Source organism: Candoia aspera, chromosome 4, assembly GCF_035149785.1.
Source record: "Candoia aspera isolate rCanAsp1 chromosome 4, rCanAsp1.hap2, whole genome shotgun sequence".
Classification (NCBI taxonomy): Eukaryota; Metazoa; Chordata; class Lepidosauria; order Squamata; family Boidae; genus Candoia; species Candoia aspera.
In genome coordinates, this window is record NC_086156.1 from 71978713 (window position 1) to 71997357 (window position 18645).

Genomic DNA, 18645 nt, shown 5'->3' on the forward strand with positions numbered 1-18645 from the left:
CAATAATAGCTAACAAGATGTAAGCCAAGTCCTGCAGGGTGTATCAATTTCTCCTTCCTAAGCTTATGTGGTCATTGGATTCGGAAATGGGGGGTGTCATCTGTATCAAGGAATGAGAAGGAATTACCAAAGACAGTGAAATTATATTGGCCCTGAATGTGATTAAAAATATACTACAGGTAGTCTTCACTTAATGACCACAATAGGGACCAGAAAACTGGTTAAGTGGTGCGTTTGTTGTGAGTCACCATATGACCAGACCCGATTTTACAACCATTTTTACAATGGTTGTTATGTGAATCCAGCTTCCCCAGTGGACATTTTTGTCCAGAAACTGGCAAAAAAGATAGCAAATCATGATCATGTGACTGCAGGATGCTACAACTGGTTGTAAATGCGAGCCGGTTGCCAAGTGCCCAAATTGGGATCATGTGACTGTGGGGGTAGTGCGACAGTTTGCGACAGTCGTAAGTGTGAATACGGGTTGTAAGGCACTTTTTCCGAGGCTATCGTAACTCCTGACTGTCATTAAATGAATGGTCATTAAGCAAGGACTACCTATAGTATAGCTACAAATGCAGTTCTAGATATGGTAATATTAACCAGTTTGTTTCTCTCTCTTTTTAGAGGAATATGAAGAGGCTCTGAAGGTAACAGATTAGGCTAGCTTTTGGGGTTTATTTTTACAGCAGTGCAAATCAAATCTTGTAGATTCCTTGATGTGTCTGAGATTTTATTCTATTTTATCTCAGTTAATAAAATAAATTAAACTAACCTATATTGGTCCAATTCCAAGATAGTCTGAAGTACTTTTTAATCAATGCTGTTTGCCTATGGATATTGTTTATGCAGTAAATTGATATTCTCTGGATTATAGTAAATTACTCCTGCATTACCTTCCTCTCCATTTGGGTCAGAGTACATCTAAGAGCTTCTGTTTTTATGTTTCTTTCTCCACATTCTTATGGTGGCTCTCTGTCAGTCTCTTTAACAGCTTTAAGCATCTAATCTTTCCTTTTTGTCTTGCAACATTTCTGATTTTTAATACAAGTCTTATCTGTGTGATTGTGTCCTTGTAACTTATTCTGTGTGAAAGATCCTTATTACTGTTTCCATTCTCAAAAGCTTGATTCCAAACTTTAGATTCTCTCCTTAGTCTGATTCCTGGATGATGGATCTCTGTGTGGTGGTGAAGGGCATGGGCTCTCTTGTCACAGGTGGAGAAGTTACCAGTGGAATTTTGGCAGAACCAGGCAGCTAGTATCCCAGTTACTGGGTTATAAGAAGGCTAGTAAGGAAAGAGAAGGGTCCATGAGGGAGGGAGGGAGGAAGTTACCTGCCTGAAAGTTCTTATGGATTCAGCCCTGGAAATCCCAGTGTGCAAATCTGCACGGAAGCATGTACAAAAGACAGAGAAGCCAATGGATGTCCCATTAGGTTCACTCTCAGTTTTACAACATGAATGATTCTTACTCCTCATTGGCCCTCAAGTGAGGTGCAACAACTCTCTTTCCCACTTAGAAACAGAAAAAGTAGCTGGATAGTTAGAGGTTAACTATTCTCTTGGCCATAAAGAGGAGCCTCAAATTGATAATACAAAGTTCAAACAAAGCATCACTCCTCAGAGCACAGAAATAAAGACAGCTAATTCCTATGAATTGATTGAACCCTGCAGTCAAAATCTCCGTATCTCTTAAGACAAAATAAGATAGTTATTTGATAACTGAGAAATAGAAGGATGTTGAAGTTTTGAATAGAAATTCTAATAGAAACATCTCAGCATCCCCTGCCAAGCTCTTGCCAATCAGTACACAGGACAAGCTTCAAACAAAGCTGCAGGCAACTCTAAAATATAAGATGTTAGTACCTCATTACTGTTTCCCTATAAACTTAATTTCAGCTGAGCTCCCTGCACAATCTCACAAGTCAATATAGAAATAATTACATAAAAGGAAATTGGTTTTGACTTTTGGGGCCCTGAGGAATTAGGAAAAGTGAGCTCCCTGTATGTAGAGTTTTAAAAAAGCCATTATTAATTCAACTTCCATCTGACTTATAGTCAATCTTCAGTTTAAAAAAAAAAGACCCTTTTTCTGCTTTTCCTGTCTCTCTATATGTTCTACACCCAGGACATATATGTGCCACTGTACAGGTACCTTCTAGTATTTTTCCTTTTTTGCCTGTGTGCTTTTGGTCTTAACCTGAGTCATCTGCCCCTTCCCCTAAAAAAAAACTATGACCTTGGCACAGACCCGACTGCTTTCCTTCAGCCAGGCACTTCAACCTGCCACGTGGTGATAATTTTTAAAAATTCTGATTCTCAGTAAATGTGTCGGTTTAGAAGGATAAGATTGTTCGTTTTAGAAATGGCATATGATTCATCAGAATGTGTGTGCTCATGCAAAGGTAACTTTATTGAAAGTTATTTTTTTCAGATTGCAATGAAACAAGGCAATCAGCTCCAGATGAAGGTCTATAAATTAAGGTTTCCTTCAGGAATGTCTTCACAACTGGTCTTTGGGAAATCTGAGGAACCGTTTGTTGCAGAAGCTAAAAAGAAGCCCACGATTGCTCAAACTCTGATGAAAGACAAAGATACTGAAAGAGAGAATAAAAGGCTAAAGGTAGAACTAATTGTTTTCAGGCCATATGTTGTCCATTGACACCATGTCTTTCTTTCTTGGGCTTTCTATCTCAACTGGCTAAGGTTCCAATTTTAATTGCATTGAATTGTGTAGCAATTGCTTCATTCTGTTTTAACCAACCTTCAGATTCAGATTCAGATCTCAAGATCTGTGGTGGATAATGTCTATGTTGGTTTTATATAAATATCCTCCTGGGATGCATACTTGCTTGGGTATAGTGTATAGAGCTTAAAGTCCATGGGGTAGACTTGAATGCCTTGGGTAATTATCTCACTACTTTTCTATTTGTACAAAAATAGAAAAATACTGAGATAATTACTGAAGATTTGCAATAGGTTGATGAGGTGGTCTGGGTTCTCTGATATTATTCAAAGCTGGTTTTCGCCTGTCCTAGAGTTACTATATTCTCAAGTGCCTTATTTTTTCCACACTTTTTGTTGCTTATTGTTATGCTCATTGTTATTATTAAATATGGTACTAGAAACAAACCCCTAAAACATTATTACATTATTTAAGGCTATAACATTAAGTGTCACTTTTTCCAATTCAGTACTTTTATTCTCTTTTTGTAAAATTCCTACAAAGCATTCAGAGGGAAATGTGGGAATTGAAGGGACTGTATGTTATTTTTCCTGAAGAATTTGAAGGATAAATATTTCCTTGGTTTTTTGAAGTATATTCCATTCCTCACATTTTAGACTTGTTTGAAAGTAGACTTGTTTCCTACAAATTATTAACTGAATTCACTCCTCCCCCTTGCTCCCCCCACCCCCTGGAAATATCATCTATTTGCTAAAGGTTTTAATGTGGGACAAAGCTGAGAAAATCATAAGCCATTTTTTAAACCCACCAGCAAAATGTATTATCAAAATATTCAGCTACATTTCATTTGCCAGTAAGTAACCTGTCATATGTATTTAGAGAGAGGATGCTGTTTAATTAGTGCTATAACTGAAACATCTCCTTGTTGCATATATTGTTTTACCAAAAGTAACAAAAGGGTCCTCAATTTTTTTATGAACTCAACAGTGTTCTTGTCTACTGAGAAGCAGTAGGAGGTGCTTTGCTTTGGGTTTTTTCAGTTTTGGGCTGACTGAATACATGTAGCAAATTTTCAGGCATCCCCTTGGGCAAATGCCAAAGCACAGGTTACATTCTGTTCTACCAGAAGAAGGACTGTTTCTAGCAGGAAGCCTGTTCTTATTTTTAAGTAGAAAAAAACAATGTGCCAAAGACTGAAGAGAGCATTTATTTGCTGAGTCTTACCAAGTTCAGTATGAATAGCTATAAGGAAGTTGTATGTTAACTTTTGCTGCTGTGTTGTTGTTGTTTTTAATCTCCCTAGAGTGAGCACCTTCTAAGTGAGGTCCCTCCTGAGTGGTTCACAAGCTACTTGGAAAAGGTGAATGTGGTTTCTTTTCTGTTTGTCCTGTTATGCAAGAGGCTTTGAGTAAAAAGTCATTGGAGGTGATTCAAGCAGACCTGGAGAATAATATCTTTTTCTTCACAGGTATAGAAAAGGATATTATTTATCATGGCAGAAGCTTTGTGCATGAATTGATATTTGATCCAAACCGGTTAAACACAAATTCCATAGTTGATTCGATTTAAGGGGGCACTTTTGTCTATCTTAGTGTAGTGTGGTCATGGAGTAGAAAAAACTGACACATCCATCTCTCCTGGTTAGTGTGTGAGAACTGGAGGCATATAAATGTGGTGGTCCATTATGCCCTGAATTATATTTATGTGTTAATGTATATGTTGTATACAGAGCTACTTTTGTGCAAACCTACTTACTGCCTGTATGTTCTAGTGTGAGTGCATGCATCAGTGCTGGGAATGGGGATCAGAACAGGATATGAAAGACTAAGAGACACCTGCTCAGGATACGTTTCTTTACCCCTACCTTCCCTTTTCCAGTTCCGGGAGCAAGTTGTTCAAGAAACAGTTACAATGCTTGAACAGAAGCTGAATGACAAGCTGCTCCTTTCCAACCAGCTTCCAAGCTCCATGAGCAACTCGAAACACCAGGCTCCTGCAAGTTCCTTGGTGCAAGGCAATTCCTTTGACTGGCTGCTCTCTTGCAATAATTGTCATACCCCCATAGTGGGGATTCGCTACCAGTGCAGGTAGGTCACGGGCCAGGGGATTAAAATGCAGACTTGCATGATTTTATCATTGCCCAGGATGTTCGAAATTGGTATCCTGAGATTTTCTAGTGGCATTTGTTGGTGATGTGTATACGTGACTAAACAGACAAAAACGGTCTGTAATCATTATGCAGCCAAAGTGATGCATGAAAACATGGGATATCTCATGGAAACAAAAGATAAGGTTGGCGATATTTCTTGAATAGATGGAAGAGGAATAACAATTATTTTCACATTCTTCCTCTCAGTGAAACACCTGCTTTAAAAAAATATTACTATACCTTGCCTGTATTCCATTTTCCTTCCTTAGCAAAAACAAAAAGAGAGAAATTGGACAATAAATAGTACATGATACTACACTGGCAAAAGGAGCAGTTTTCACTTATTTTTGTTATTTATATACTGCGACTAATGCTGCTCCAGTCACATACAACTCTGAGCTGTTTATATTCCATTGATACAGTATTAAGATTAAAACACAATATGGAACACAATAACATTTGGTTCACCACAGGTGCACTTCATCAGAAACAACCAGAATTTACCCCATCCCCAAAGGCCCTCTGAAAAAAAACAAGTTTTAAACACTTTCAGGAATATTAGCTATTCTAACCTTTCTTCCCATTCTGATCTCTCTTCTTATTACTTCCCTATTTTGGCAAGGAGGTTTGCTTACAGGAGTTTTCTAAGATGAAAACTCACTGTGTATATGTTCACAGAAAATGTTCTGCAGAGGAAACTAGTTTTTGTTAACTCTTTTTTTTAATCTTGTGGATCCTCTCCGTACTCAGTTTCTCAGTCAGCATCTGAGAAAATGAAACTGGTCTCAGTTTCTCATGAAACAGAGAAGCTGCACTGGTCTCAGAATTTTGCTGTCTATATCTTGCCCCTAAGATTTCATCCAGTTGTATTCTATCTGTAAATACATTGTGATATCTCAGTAGCTCAGCTCAGCTGGGGAAATGGGTTAGTGAATAATTTAAACAGTTAATAAAGAGGGGGGGGAATCAGTAATTAACTACATTGCCTTTCTTATTTTCCCAGTGTTTGCGCATCCTATAGCATCTGTGAAATGTGTGAGTCAGGATTATATGTCCATGACCCTAATCATGTCTTTCTAAAATTGCGGAGGCCCACCTTGTGCATTTCAGAGACATATAACCCTGGACAGGTCTCACCTCATCTTGCCACTCTAGAGCAAGTCAGGTAAGCAACCAACATCCTTGTTATCTGCCCACTGAGTCCACTTGAATTGTTTATATTTGGAGTGCTCATGATAATGAATACACACCCAGTGAAGAAAGTACAGGGAAGGATCAAGGATATAACTACGTTCAAATCAACATGGGAAATTCACCATCCGGTTTGCCTACATGCCTTTCTTTCACCTCCAGTAGATCAGTGCTACTGAAATGGCAAGTTCCCATCTTGGTGTTGGATAAAAGCTTGAGATGTCTGATTCAACTTGAGGTAGAAGAGAAGCAGACAATATTTTGCCAACAAGGAATACCTTGTTCAGGGAGGATTGGATGAGGGTCATAGGTGGCCTACTGAAATGGACAAAGGCCAGAATTTCTGATAGGGTAGGGTTTTGTTTTGGGGGGGGGGAGTAGAAATGCTGCCTTTGTTTTGCTTTCTTTTATTATATTAAGCCTTTAAAAAAGCTTGCAGACTCTTAAGAACAGCAACCAACAATAGTATGGTATTTGAATGTCACGAAAAGGATGCTTGCTTATTGCCAGTGGTCCCCCACCCATGGATTGTCCAGTTTTAACTTAAGCATTCACGTCTAAGGAACCTTTTGGAAGTTGGGCTAAGCTCGTATGAAGAGTTCTAGATTGTTGTGGGGGGCTGTTAGGCAGATGGAAAAAAGGCACTTGAATGGTTTCAACAAATATGACATATTGTTCCTAGAAGTCCAGCTCCACATGTTCTTTAAGAAACAGCAAATTTAATACCTTCTTTCTATGTGTTCAGGCTCCAGAAACAGATGGACAAGCATTTCCTGAAAGCAGAAAAGCAGCGTTTACGCGCAGAGAAGAAGCAGCGTAAAGCTGAAGTGCGGGAACTCAAGAAGCAGCTGAAATTACATCAAAAGATTAATCTGTGGAACTCAGTTCATGCTCTTGACAACACTGGCTTGACTGCTGCCAAATCTGAGAGCCTACAATCCAGTACACTTCTGTAAGCAAGCCTGGGCCTGGGTTATGTTTGGAAAGCAAATGCTGTGTTGGCTTTTGGTGGACTGTGAACACCTCCCGATGAATGCTGTTTTCTAGCCAACTCATGATTTATGTATTTCTAGCATTTTCAGTGTCTTTAACTTCCTATTCTTCCCGGAAACCATAGTTTTAAAAGACTATTCAAAATGTCAACTGATACATTTTAGATCAGCTTGTCCTAGCCAGCTAGGTGTGTTGGGCTGCTCCTAGAATACCCAGTTAGCATAGCTAATCAGCATGCAGTTTGGGAATCCACTGATTTGTCTCTGGTTTCCTCCATTTCACAGTTCGCTCCAGCGATGCCCAGTTATCGTCCCCACACTGAGTGCTGCCTTTGTAGATGAGAATTTACCAGATGGAACTCGCCTCCCACCAAAGACTACCTTCATGAAGCACTGGCGTATGAGGAACACAGGCAACATGGCATGGAGCTCAGATACCAAGGTGTTTTTCAATGCTTAATTTGTAAAAATACACGCTAAAACCCAGACTTGGCACTGAGCCTGCTCCCTTTGCCCATCTCCTTTAGCCTTTTCTGCATGAAGGTTGGGATGCAGTAGTACTTCGTTGCATGTTTTGGGCTGAGTCCTGCTATCATTTGTTTTCTACCATTCCTGTAAATAATGGATCCCAAGAATGTAATTTGCTTATTTGTACAAAGGTTTGATTTTAACTTCTGTCAACCAACAACTGCTTTGGCGTTTGGGCTAAATTGTTAGAGGCAAAAGCTGTTGTTCTGTTGCTGTCTTTTGTCACTGAGTAAATGGGAATTGAAGGATTCATTTTAGACAATCAGAGATGCCCAGAGCCCAAAACTCTGTACATTCAATCAGTGAATTGTGAATTGCCTCTTTAGTGTTGTTAGTCTGTTCCATCATCACTTATCTCCAAGATTATCTAATTCCTTTCTCTCCGCAACTCTCAGAGACTCTTAAGAGGTGGATTTCTACTATGTCATAATCCCAGATCCTTAGCAGCAGGATTCTGATGTCTTCTTCACAGGAGTTTTTCTTTGTAGAGAAACTTTGTAGAGGAGTGCTTGAGATCCACACAGTGAAGCTCAACTCTGAATGGAAGTTTCAACCTCTGTTTACCAACTTTTACTCAGTAAAGGTCTTATAGGGCATAAGGCCTAAAAAACATTCACTCGTGACCAATATGAGAAGTCTCCGTGTTTTTTGGTTAGAATGAAACTTTTTTCTTTTCTCTCCATATTTCAGCTGAAATTCATGTGGGGCAACTTAACTCTGGTGTCTTCTGAAAAGAAGGATGTGATTGTGCCTTCCCTACTTCCTGGGGAAGTGGGGGTAGTTTCAGTGGAGTTTGAAGCCCCACCAGTGGAAGGAACCTATACATCTCACTGGAGGTTATCACACAGAGGGGAACAATTTGGGCCCCGGATCTGGTGCAGTATTGTGGTTGACCCCTCTTCCTCCAACACAGTTTGTCCTGACAGTGGCAGATTGCTATCTAGTTTCTGCCAGAATAGTAGATCTCTCTGCGTCGAAGAGGTAAGGCCCTCCTGTCTCTGAGTCTATGTAAGTCTCTGGTTTCTCTTTTTCCCCCAAGGCTGGCTTTCTCCATATTTCCTCCATTTTATGATTCTTTTACATCTCTCCCTCTTCTTTCTTGCCCTGTCTCTCTATTGCCTCCACCCAGTGGCCCCTCTTTTTCAATGTGCACGGTCTTTCCTGTTTCAGATAATTTACATTCCTTGAATCAATCAGTTAACTGTCCTTTTGGCTATCAGTTTTAACGTCAGGATGTAACACAATATGGTATAGGTCCACCTCAGTCAGGCTTGAAATTAATTGAAGAGCTAGAAAGATAAAGTATGTGCCATTGCTTTTCCTCTTTGGCAAACAGAATTAAATGTTTGAGAGAAGGGGGAATTTTGTATAGCTGAGAAAAAGAGATTTTTATCTGATACCCTTAAGGAGCAGCCTGCTAATCAATCTATGCTGACTGGAGATGATGAAAGTGTGGCAGAGTGCTGGAAAGCATTTGGCCCAAGAGATCAGAAAAATCACACACGAGGCATTTCTATAAAAATACATGTATTTACAGAAAGCACAAAAACACATTTACAAGCTTGTGCATTCACACATGCTCAGAGAGGACTGGGAGGAAGGCAGATAGAAGGGAAACCGAAACTAACAAGCCCAGGCAAATACCTCTCCAGGGCAATTAAAAACTTTACCTTATATGGTCATCTTTTCACACCCAAAACTAAGGATACTTAAGTTGACCTTCTGACCCTGCCAGAGTGATTTGTTACCATAGTAACTTAATGGCTTGCTCCTTGCAAAAAACAAGGAAATGCCAACAGAAAGTTGTCATCCAAAACATTTGCAGAGCTGTTACAGATCTTACTGGGATCAATGGATCAGTCTGCATGAGGTGATTTCCCCAGCAAAAGTAGGATCCTGAAAATATCCTAATCAATTTATCCTACTGTCTTCACTCTGAACTAGATAGAAGTCTGTTAGTCCATCCATTTCTCAGCCCAATAATGTAAGCAATATGTGATTCTTTAAGGCAAAATAATATTCAACAAGTTCTGAATGAGCAAAACAATGGGGGAATATATACTAGTGTCACTTCTTATTTGTTTAGGAAACACAAAGATTTTTTGAACAATTAAACCTTGCAAATTTATTTTGCAGTTTTGTCTAGCTGAAGCAGCATAAACCAAAATGGAATTCCAGATTCTCTGTGTCCAGTGCTTTAATAGATTCAGTCTTCTTTTTTATATATAGAATCCAGAATAACAAAATGGAAGTTTAGAGATCAGTGTAGTGTCACACATGTGGGTGATGTACTGTAGTATAAACAATAAAATGAAGTGCCTGAGTAAAGCTGTTTGTTCCAAAGTCACCTCAGAGCATCCTTCAGTATTCCTTCTGTTCTCCACAGGAAAGAGCTTCAGAGTTCAAGGGGGAAGTAAGTTTGGCCAACCAGGTTACTCCATCAAAGGTGAAAAGCATCCTCAGTGCTAGAGAGTTCTACATCCCATCCCTTGATCTTCTCACAGCCCAGGTGAAATGTCTGATGCAAACCAAAATTGAGAATGGGTTCAGAGGAAAGTTTTATTTCATACAATTTTCTCTGTTGTTAAATTTTTCACTTTTCTTTCCACTAGGATTTGCTCTCCTTTGAATTGCTGGACATTAACATAGTGCAAGAACTGGAGCAAGTCCCACACAATACTCCTGTTGGTAAGCATTCTCTGAGCCTGAAAAGGCTTTTGGATAAGAGTTGCGGCAAGTACATTCTCATCCTGCTTCCTCAAGACATTATGTCTAACTGGCCTTACTGGCCACTTGCCAAGGCCCACGCTTCTCCAGTAGGGGATTCCCTGCCAACTCCTGGAGTGTTCTGGATCTGCTGCTGCTCCTTGAAATTACTGCCTGTTGCCTGCTCTTTTAAGCAAGCAATGTATTGTTTGCCTATTATGGAAGATTCTGAGATTTCTCACAGTATGGAATTGGAATGAGATTTCCATTTGTGAGACTTATTCCCTTCCTTATTAGTTTCTTCAAGGTCAGTATAGTTGGGTCAGCATCTGCTACTTTTGGTGCTCTCAGACCAACATATTAGGGTGTATTTAGCACCACATCCCTGACTGTGAATGACAGTCAAACTGAACAGGATGAATTTGTAAGCCTTTCAGTTCCATGTGATCTGTGGTGCCCAGCTAAGCATGTGCTGACTGCATTTCCCTCAGAAATCTTTAATTCTTTCTGCTTGGTTCCAGGCATGTTTAGCCCTTACCTGCTAACCAATCCATTTTCTTTCCTACAGATGAGGCAGTGGAGGGAATCTACAAAAATAGTTTCAGAAATATCAAGTAGTAGTAGTTATGGTTCTTCTTTGTGGTATCATCCTTATCTTGCTTTTCCAGATTCTGCACAAGGGCCAACTCCCTACAGAAGCCATGATAGCACTCCCCTGCCGAAAACAGCTGACTTGGATCAGAAACAGGAAGAGAATGAGAGAAGTGCATATAAATTACTGCCTGGTAAGCAGCGAGAAGCACTGAGATGGCCCTAAAAGTTCCCTGTTCTTCCTCTGGGTTTCCGTATCAAGCAGAAGCTTCAGCTATCAACTGAATGACCAATCATCTTAGTTGGCTTTATTATTGACAGTCAACTTTGCTCCAGAGCTGCCAACTCTAGAATTCGGAAAATTTACCTGATAGTTTTAGTGATACTGGCAAATGATTGCAAGGTGGTATGTATTTAGGCATAAACTGCATTTTAGGCCAAGATAATCCAAACTGATTTCAACAGATTTACTAAGTTTTGTGAGTGTTTATACCTTGAGCTTTTTTCTTATGGTATAGTCCTGCTAGGATCAGCTGCAAGTCACCTTCCATCCCTTGACAACCAGAAGGCTTTGCTTGGCCCACCATAAGTCTTTGAGATATCACTAGGTCTGTATTCAAATAGTTTAAACCTAAGTTTTATAGACCTAGAAATTTAGGTATTTCCTCCTTTAATTTTTATATGATGGCTGGCATTTTTAGGGTACTGAATCTGCCTCCAGTACCAAATTGGGCTCTTGCAAACTGATGTTTTGTGAAGGCCCTGTTCTTGTGATCCTGTAGCTTGAATGGTATCAGACTTCCTCTTGATCTGTCTTACTGCTTGAAGTACCTGTATTCATTAGGTAAAAATGACTACCAAAGATGAAAAGCAAGTTCTCAGTATCTGTGGAAGTTTTTTCTTGTGAGACTTCTGAAACTTTTGGTAAATACTACCAAGAATATTTTAATCTCATCCTATAGATGCTCAAGTCAGCAAAGGGAAGACTGAAAATTCAGGAAACCAAGAAGAAGGAGAGGAAGACATGAGTGGAACCCAGTTTGTGTGTGAAACAGTCATTCGTTCCCTCACTCTAGATGCTGCACCTGACCATCAGCCCCCACAGAAAAAGAAGTCTTTGCATAGTGAGTGCTTTCAAATATCCTGTCGAAAATCTAACATGTTCAGAAAATACCCCTGGAGTGTTGATCATTTCCTCTGTTTTTGTTGTTGATTTAGACCCTCTGCAAACACTACCGGATATTGTGCACTATAGCCCAGAGAACAAAGATTCCATTAGCCCTGTTTCTACACCAGAGGAATCAGAATCCAGGATACAAGTGCTAGAGATTACCAAAAATCCTGAGTTTGGTAAGGCTTGATGGTTAGGCTTTGCTTCTCTGAAGAGTTAATGAATTGAATGTAACTGGCATCTCTCTGCTTAGTGAGGAAATCCCTAAATTGGATCAGATGAACAGAGGAGCATGATAACAGAGAGATCTACTGTTAAATCAAAGATTTCACTTCATTACTCATGGTTTCTGTGATCCAGGTTGGTGTAGTGGTTAAGCATCAGGCTAGAAACCTGTGAGTTCTAGTCCCACCTTAGGCATGAAACCAGCTGGGTGACCTTGGGCCAGTCACACACTCTCAGCCCTAGGAAGGCAGCAAGGGCAAACCACTTCTGAAAAATCTTGCCAAGAAAACTGGAGGGACTAGTCCAGGTAGTCACCAGGAGTCAAAAACTAACTCAAAGGCACACCCACACTCATAGTTTCTATTTTCCATTCTTCCCCAAGGTAGCTATGTGAAATGCAAGTGACTGAGGACTAGATATAATGTGGCCAGTGTTCTTATCTTACGAGGGCTGTGGCTTGGGTATATCTACAAAAGAATGATGAAGGCACAGTGGAAAGGACTGCAGTAATGAAATCTATACTGAAACAACATTGTCTGTGTTCTGCTAGAAGAACTCCTGGTGCAAGATGGTGAAGAATCAAAGGAAGGGGAAGCTGACAATGATACTAAGGATGAAGTCAGCAGTCAGGCATCTTCTATTTCTGAAGATTATATCATCATCCTCCCAGAGTGCTTTGACACTAGCCGTCCTCTGGGTGAATCAATGTACAGTTCAGCACTCTCTCAGTCAAATTTGGAGAATGTGACCAAGGCTCCAGGAGGTCCTGAAGAAGGCCACACACTAGTGCATGGCATCAGTGATATGTTGACTACCTCTCAGACCCTTGATGAAGTCCCGCTGATCCCTCAGATTGTGGAACCGCAGCCAGCAAGGTACCAAGTGAACTAAGAATAAGGCAGAACCTTCTTAAGACTTCATTGTCCCCTGTAATCATAAGTAGCCTCCAAAAGAGAAGAAGTGTAGATTTCTGTGTTTATATGCCAAGCCAAAATGAAAAATAAAATCAAATGAAGCAAAAACCATCTCGAGCACTATTAAGGGAACTGGCTAAATGTGTAGCACAAACCTTTATTTTCAATTTTAGGTCTTTGTGGCTTCTGTATTATTATAGTTACCTGTCTGTCTGGTTTTTCTCTAACAGATTTCAGGCCCTTTCCCAAAATGAGAGTTCCCAAGAAGCAACTTTTCCCACTAGAGGGGAAGCCCTGTTGGTTCCTGCCCAAATGAGAGAAGGTATTGTATTACAGTGTTGTGCATGAGAGACAGTAAGCAGGAGTTTCTGACTGAAGTCACTAGTTTTATAGCCTGCTCCTCTCCCGAGATTTACGTGTATATGAGATATATATTGTTGTTTTCGTTAAGTAAATCCAGTAAATTTTGCAAATTTGGTTGGAATAACACCTTTCTCTATTCAGTCTTTCTGGAGATCAGAGTTGGGTTCTTTTTTTCCCTGTTCTTGCTGTCATAATTCATTTTCATTTTCTTCTAGAGTTCCAAAGAGATGATCCTGGGCTTTCATCTCCAGGGACTACAAATAACACGCCAATGTATCCTGAATCCTCTAGGTAAAAAAAAATGGTCATTTCATTGTGATGACTGACAATTTATATCTTTTTTAGAGGAAGATTTTTGATGTGTCAGTTGGCCTCCTGCTTCCCTCCTTTTTCAGAAAGGTTTATTTAATCTTACAGCTGAGCAAATCAATTAAGGCTTGAACTGTCATTAAAAACAGTACCACAGGAGGATGGAATTAGAATATGAAGCAGGCAGGAAGTCAACACTGGCAAAAGAAGCTAGAACAAGCAAATGGTTTTCAGAGAGACAATACATCTGGGAGAGGCCATTCACTATTCTTTGGATACAGAAAATGTTAGTTTCAGTCTTTGGCATCTCCACTAAGGATGTTGGGTCACTGGATTGGAAACTATTGTTAGTTGGAGTAGATTATACTGGGCTAGGTGGATCAGTAGTCTGACTCAGGAAAAGCCCTTTCCCTATATTTGCTTGTTGTTTGTATCATAGGAGCCTCTTTTCAATTCCAATTTTATTTACAGACAGAGCCAGGGAAATAGCCTTGCTGGTGGCCTGGTGAAAGGGGCCTTATCAGTGGCTGCTTCAGCCTACAAGGCATTGTTTTCTGGGCAAGCCTCCATGGATCAGGTAAATAGATCTCTTGTCATCTTATGCGACCCAGGAAACATGTTTTTTCTGTGGCTACCCCTGCCCTCTGGAACAATCTCCCCCCACCCCCAATATACGACAGACCCCAACTCTTCTTATCTTTAGGAAAGTCATTCAGACCTGGCTCCTCTCCCACACATTAGGGACCATTTGGATGATAATCCCTTTTTGGTTGCTTTGCCACCATTTTATATTTATATATTTGTTTATTGTTGTGTGGTGGTTTTTTCTTTTTTCTTTTTTTTCCCTTTCCCTTTCCCTTTTTATTTATTATTTGTTTTTTATGCTGTACACTGCCCAGTCACGTTGTTTGAATTGGGTGGCCTTTATAAATCTTAAAAATAAATACAAATTGTATCTTAATAATGGGAAGAACAAGGAGGAGGGATGTGTACATTTTATAATTTTATGATTACATGGTACAGATACGGATATAGCAATCTAGAAAGCAGGTTTTGAGCTTCTGTGACTGCAAAGATAAGCTTGAGAGCTGGGTGATACTGTGAATTATTGCAAACAAGAAAAGGATACTGAGTATTGTAGAAATAGTTCCAATTTAAGTTTCACTGGGATGATTGCAGTTGGAAAATTCTTATAGAGAATCTGAGGTGTACATATATGTTCTTTGTATGCTACTTTATGCATATGTGTTTGTATGTTTTCTTCCTTATATTGATAGTTCTGTGTCTTTCATCCTTTCAGGCTCTTTCTGTAACCAGTGAAGATCATATGGTTTCCTTTCTGGCCAACCTACATGAAATGGGCTTCTGTGACAGACACCTTAATCTCCAGCTGTTGCGGAAACACAACTGTGATATGGCCCATGTTGTCACTGAGTTACTGCAACTGAATCATGGTGATTGTTATGGGAACCAATACTGAACCGTTTTCACTTGCTCATTAAAAAACTGAGCAGCAACTGGCACCAGCAGCTTCCAGCTCCCTTCTGTCCTAAGTAGAGCAGAGGTGGCTTGGTTTCTATTTTTCAGCACATTATAGTTCCTTCCATCTCCATGATCCTACAACTCAGGCATCAGAATATCTATCTTTTAATTTTAAAATGCTTTTTTTCAAACTGGTAAAAGCCAGGTTATATATAGGAGAAAAGAAGTGACTGTGCCCCAGAAATTTGGAGGTGGCCTTAGCAGTTTGGTGCCCACTGTTCACACACTACAAACAAATGAAGAGCCAGCAGTCTGGGGAATGATCATGCCCATCTAGTCTTCTCATACAGGTGAAGTATCTGGATGAAGATCCACCTCCAAATTCTGTCTTCCCATAAAGAAGTCGTCTGTTTGTCTTTAGTTCTCTGGTTCAGCACTAATTTAATCCCACATTTATGTTGTGTGTCTTGCAAGACACTGGCATTATCTGAAAACTACGTATTGTAGTTAATTCCTTCTTGCTAGGAATATTCCATCAAAACCCCCAATTCCACTATTTTCTGCTTAGTTCTTTGGTGAAAATATCATGAAAGGATCAGTTAGTAGCAGAACTGAATTGGTTGTTTGAATAAAAATACCAGAATAATAGATGTTTATACTAAATAACTCTTTAGAGAGAGATTATTAATAATTACTGCTCAAAGTATTAAGGGTAGATGGTCATGACACATTTGAGTGTTTTAAAAATTATTTTTGTAGACTAATTTTTTTTTATCAGCCAGCAGTGTTTCACAGGAGTAAGTACTGCTCTCACAAGCAGTATTCCTGATCCTCTCTACCCAGATGTTGGACCAATCTGAAGTCATAAAAAAGCAATAGTTTAACAACTCTTCAGTTTAACTACATTACTAATACTTGATAGAAATTTTTGCTTAGTATATAAAATAAAAAATGACAAAAATATGGATGAGTGATGCTTTAAGGAAGATCATTTTCTCTGTCCCCATTAATCAAGACATAGGATTCAAGAATCTGTGGGGAATTTCTATCCAAATCCTCCTGAAGTGAATAGTGAAAGGATTTGCATCCATTCCTATAGGGTTTTACCTTTTGACTTGACTCTCAGGTGTTCCTCTGATTTTTCATATAGGATGAAAGAAATGGATGCTGTCTGTTCATAAAGCATGCTAACCGTAATGGGGTGTACACAAGTGTAGCTTTTATGTGATTTTGGTAGGAAATAGTTAATGATTGCAGGGGACTGAAATGGGAAGAGTGAGAAAAGTCTCCTAACAAACAGGCAGATTTGAAGAGCTGAGGACAAACGTGCTTGTGCTGTTTACTGCTTATTTTATAAAATATGTATGGAAACTGAGTATCTCTGAATGGAAGCGTTTAGATCTGCAACTTCCCTTTGGGCTAATGGGGAAAATCTTTAGATTCCTGGGTAGATCTTCATGTTTTCTCTTGAATTACTTTTTTTGGTACCAATTCAATCAGCTAACTTATTGTTAGCCCTGATGAAGAAAGCTTTCTTCTTAGGTTTCATAAAAGCTGAAATTTTCTTCTATTGACTTTGTATGTTTTATGAGAAGTTGCATGAATGATAATTTAAACAATACTGATATTAAGATATTGTATATTGCTTAGATAAAGCACCATTGAAACGTCTTGGGGTTGAAAAATATTAAAAATGTACAATATTAGGTTTTCCTTTGTGAAAAATTATTTTTGAAATTTTGCTTGTTGGATGGATAAGCATATGGATTGCGAAAGAAATATCTAGTAAGAGCAAAGGTGTTTCTCTCCATATAAAATACATCTTAATGTTGGGATGGCAAGACTTGTACAGTGAGGCATATTTGTTATTCTTAATAGCAGCTGTGTAGGTCCAGGGGTTTCCTGAGCATATGAAAGACTTCTCTCCTGCTCTCTAAAGATGCTGAGACCAACTAAATATTGCCACATATATGACATTTTGTAACTGTGTTCTGAGAATAGTGAAAGACTGTTTAAAGAAATGTGGACTGCACAGTGGATATTTTAGAAAGAAGTTGCACTGCCATCTTCAAATGTGGGGTTTGAGATGGGTTGTGTACATTTGATAAAAAAGCAGGCACTTCTTTTATACAAAAAGGATAAGCCAATTGAGAATTGATTTCTCAGGTGTGATTTCTTTGCCAGCTCAAAGTTTCAACCAGTCTAGCAACTAATCTTCAAAATGAATTGCTTCTTGCTGAGACCATCCAAGTATTTGTGTAAATTCACAAACATGGCACGAAAATGCTGGTAATCTTCTTTAGGGTCTGATACACAGTGCCAAATAGCTTCAGGAACTTAATCCCAGATCAGATAAAGAAAGGTTGCCCTTGGATTAAGTATTCTGGAAAGGATCTATTAAAAATTAGGAGGAATAATTTAAAACCTCACTGGCAGGCCCCTCCTTCCAAGGGTTCATCAGTAAAAGATAATTATGACAGACTGCCATCAAGATGAACCTCCTGACATCTGGAGAGTCCTCTTCCACCCAGAACTACTTCCTTCAGCCCAGCTCTAGGAAAATAGGATGTCAAATCTCTAAATATAAAAAGGAGTTCCTTGGGAAAAGGAGTAAAGGCAACACTCACAGACTTCCAATTAAAAATAAAGCTGTCATCCTAGTTAGACTAATTACTAGTTAGACTAATTACTTCACTGAATGAGCTCTGGGGTTTCAGCACATGTTCACTGCTGGGGAGAGAGCTTTGGGCCTCCTGTTTGAAAGTTTGTAGGCAGATCATCCTTGTTCCTTCTCTTCTCCCAGGTATCACCTTCAGTTTTTAAATAAGTGAAAGCCTGCTATCTGTAATGCCCTGGGACTGGCTGGGAGATAGAAATTAAATCCAACTTCCTAATGGCGTTTGGAATTACAGGGGCACAGCCTCGTATTCACCAGTTGTGGTTTTGAGTAAATAGGATTACAGGGGAGAGGCTCTTGGGAAACAAAAGCTAAATTCTGTTTATTCAGGCCTCTTGGCATCAGTTTATCAGATACTTAACAAGCAACATTGTACCATATCAGTATTAGAAGTTTTGTCACAGGAACACACACAGTAGACTTCTCCATCATGTGCTTCAGTAGTCAAGTTAGCTGTTCTGGCAGAGGGGAAGCAGCAAATAGTACTTCCATCAGTGGCTTAAATACATCAAGGAAGGGATGGCATTTGCTTTGGGACCCACAGGTGCAGGGCTATCAATTAAAATCGATTGTGACAAGCTGCAGTGTTGACGGCTTCCTACAGAAAAATGGGTAAGGCAAAATCAGATTCAAGACGCAGACAAGTGGTATGGGGGGTCT

At 39.4% G+C, this 18645-nt stretch overlaps 1 protein-coding gene across 1 annotated transcript in view; it reads left to right on the forward strand.

The window, feature by feature from the left end:
- The window catches only part of NBR1 (NBR1 autophagy cargo receptor), a 28600-nt gene extending 11586 nt beyond the window's left edge, over positions 1–17014 (forward strand). The window contains exons 5-22 of the mRNA XM_063300478.1: positions 628–650; positions 2436–2624; positions 3991–4047; positions 4566–4774; positions 5840–6001; positions 6773–6979; positions 7305–7461; positions 8238–8528; positions 9934–10056; positions 10160–10235; positions 10922–11038; positions 11807–11968; positions 12063–12194; positions 12791–13115; positions 13385–13476; positions 13733–13808; positions 14298–14403; positions 15127–17014. Of these exons, the coding sequence (XP_063156548.1) occupies positions 628–650; positions 2436–2624; positions 3991–4047; positions 4566–4774; positions 5840–6001; positions 6773–6979; positions 7305–7461; positions 8238–8528; positions 9934–10056; positions 10160–10235; positions 10922–11038; positions 11807–11968; positions 12063–12194; positions 12791–13115; positions 13385–13476; positions 13733–13808; positions 14298–14403; positions 15127–15306 (2684 nt within the window). The 3' untranslated portion in view covers positions 15307–17014. The remainder of the gene's footprint in view (positions 1–627; positions 651–2435; positions 2625–3990; positions 4048–4565; positions 4775–5839; positions 6002–6772; positions 6980–7304; positions 7462–8237; positions 8529–9933; positions 10057–10159; positions 10236–10921; positions 11039–11806; positions 11969–12062; positions 12195–12790; positions 13116–13384; positions 13477–13732; positions 13809–14297; positions 14404–15126) is intronic.
- The last annotated feature ends 1631 nt before the right edge of the window (positions 17015–18645 follow it).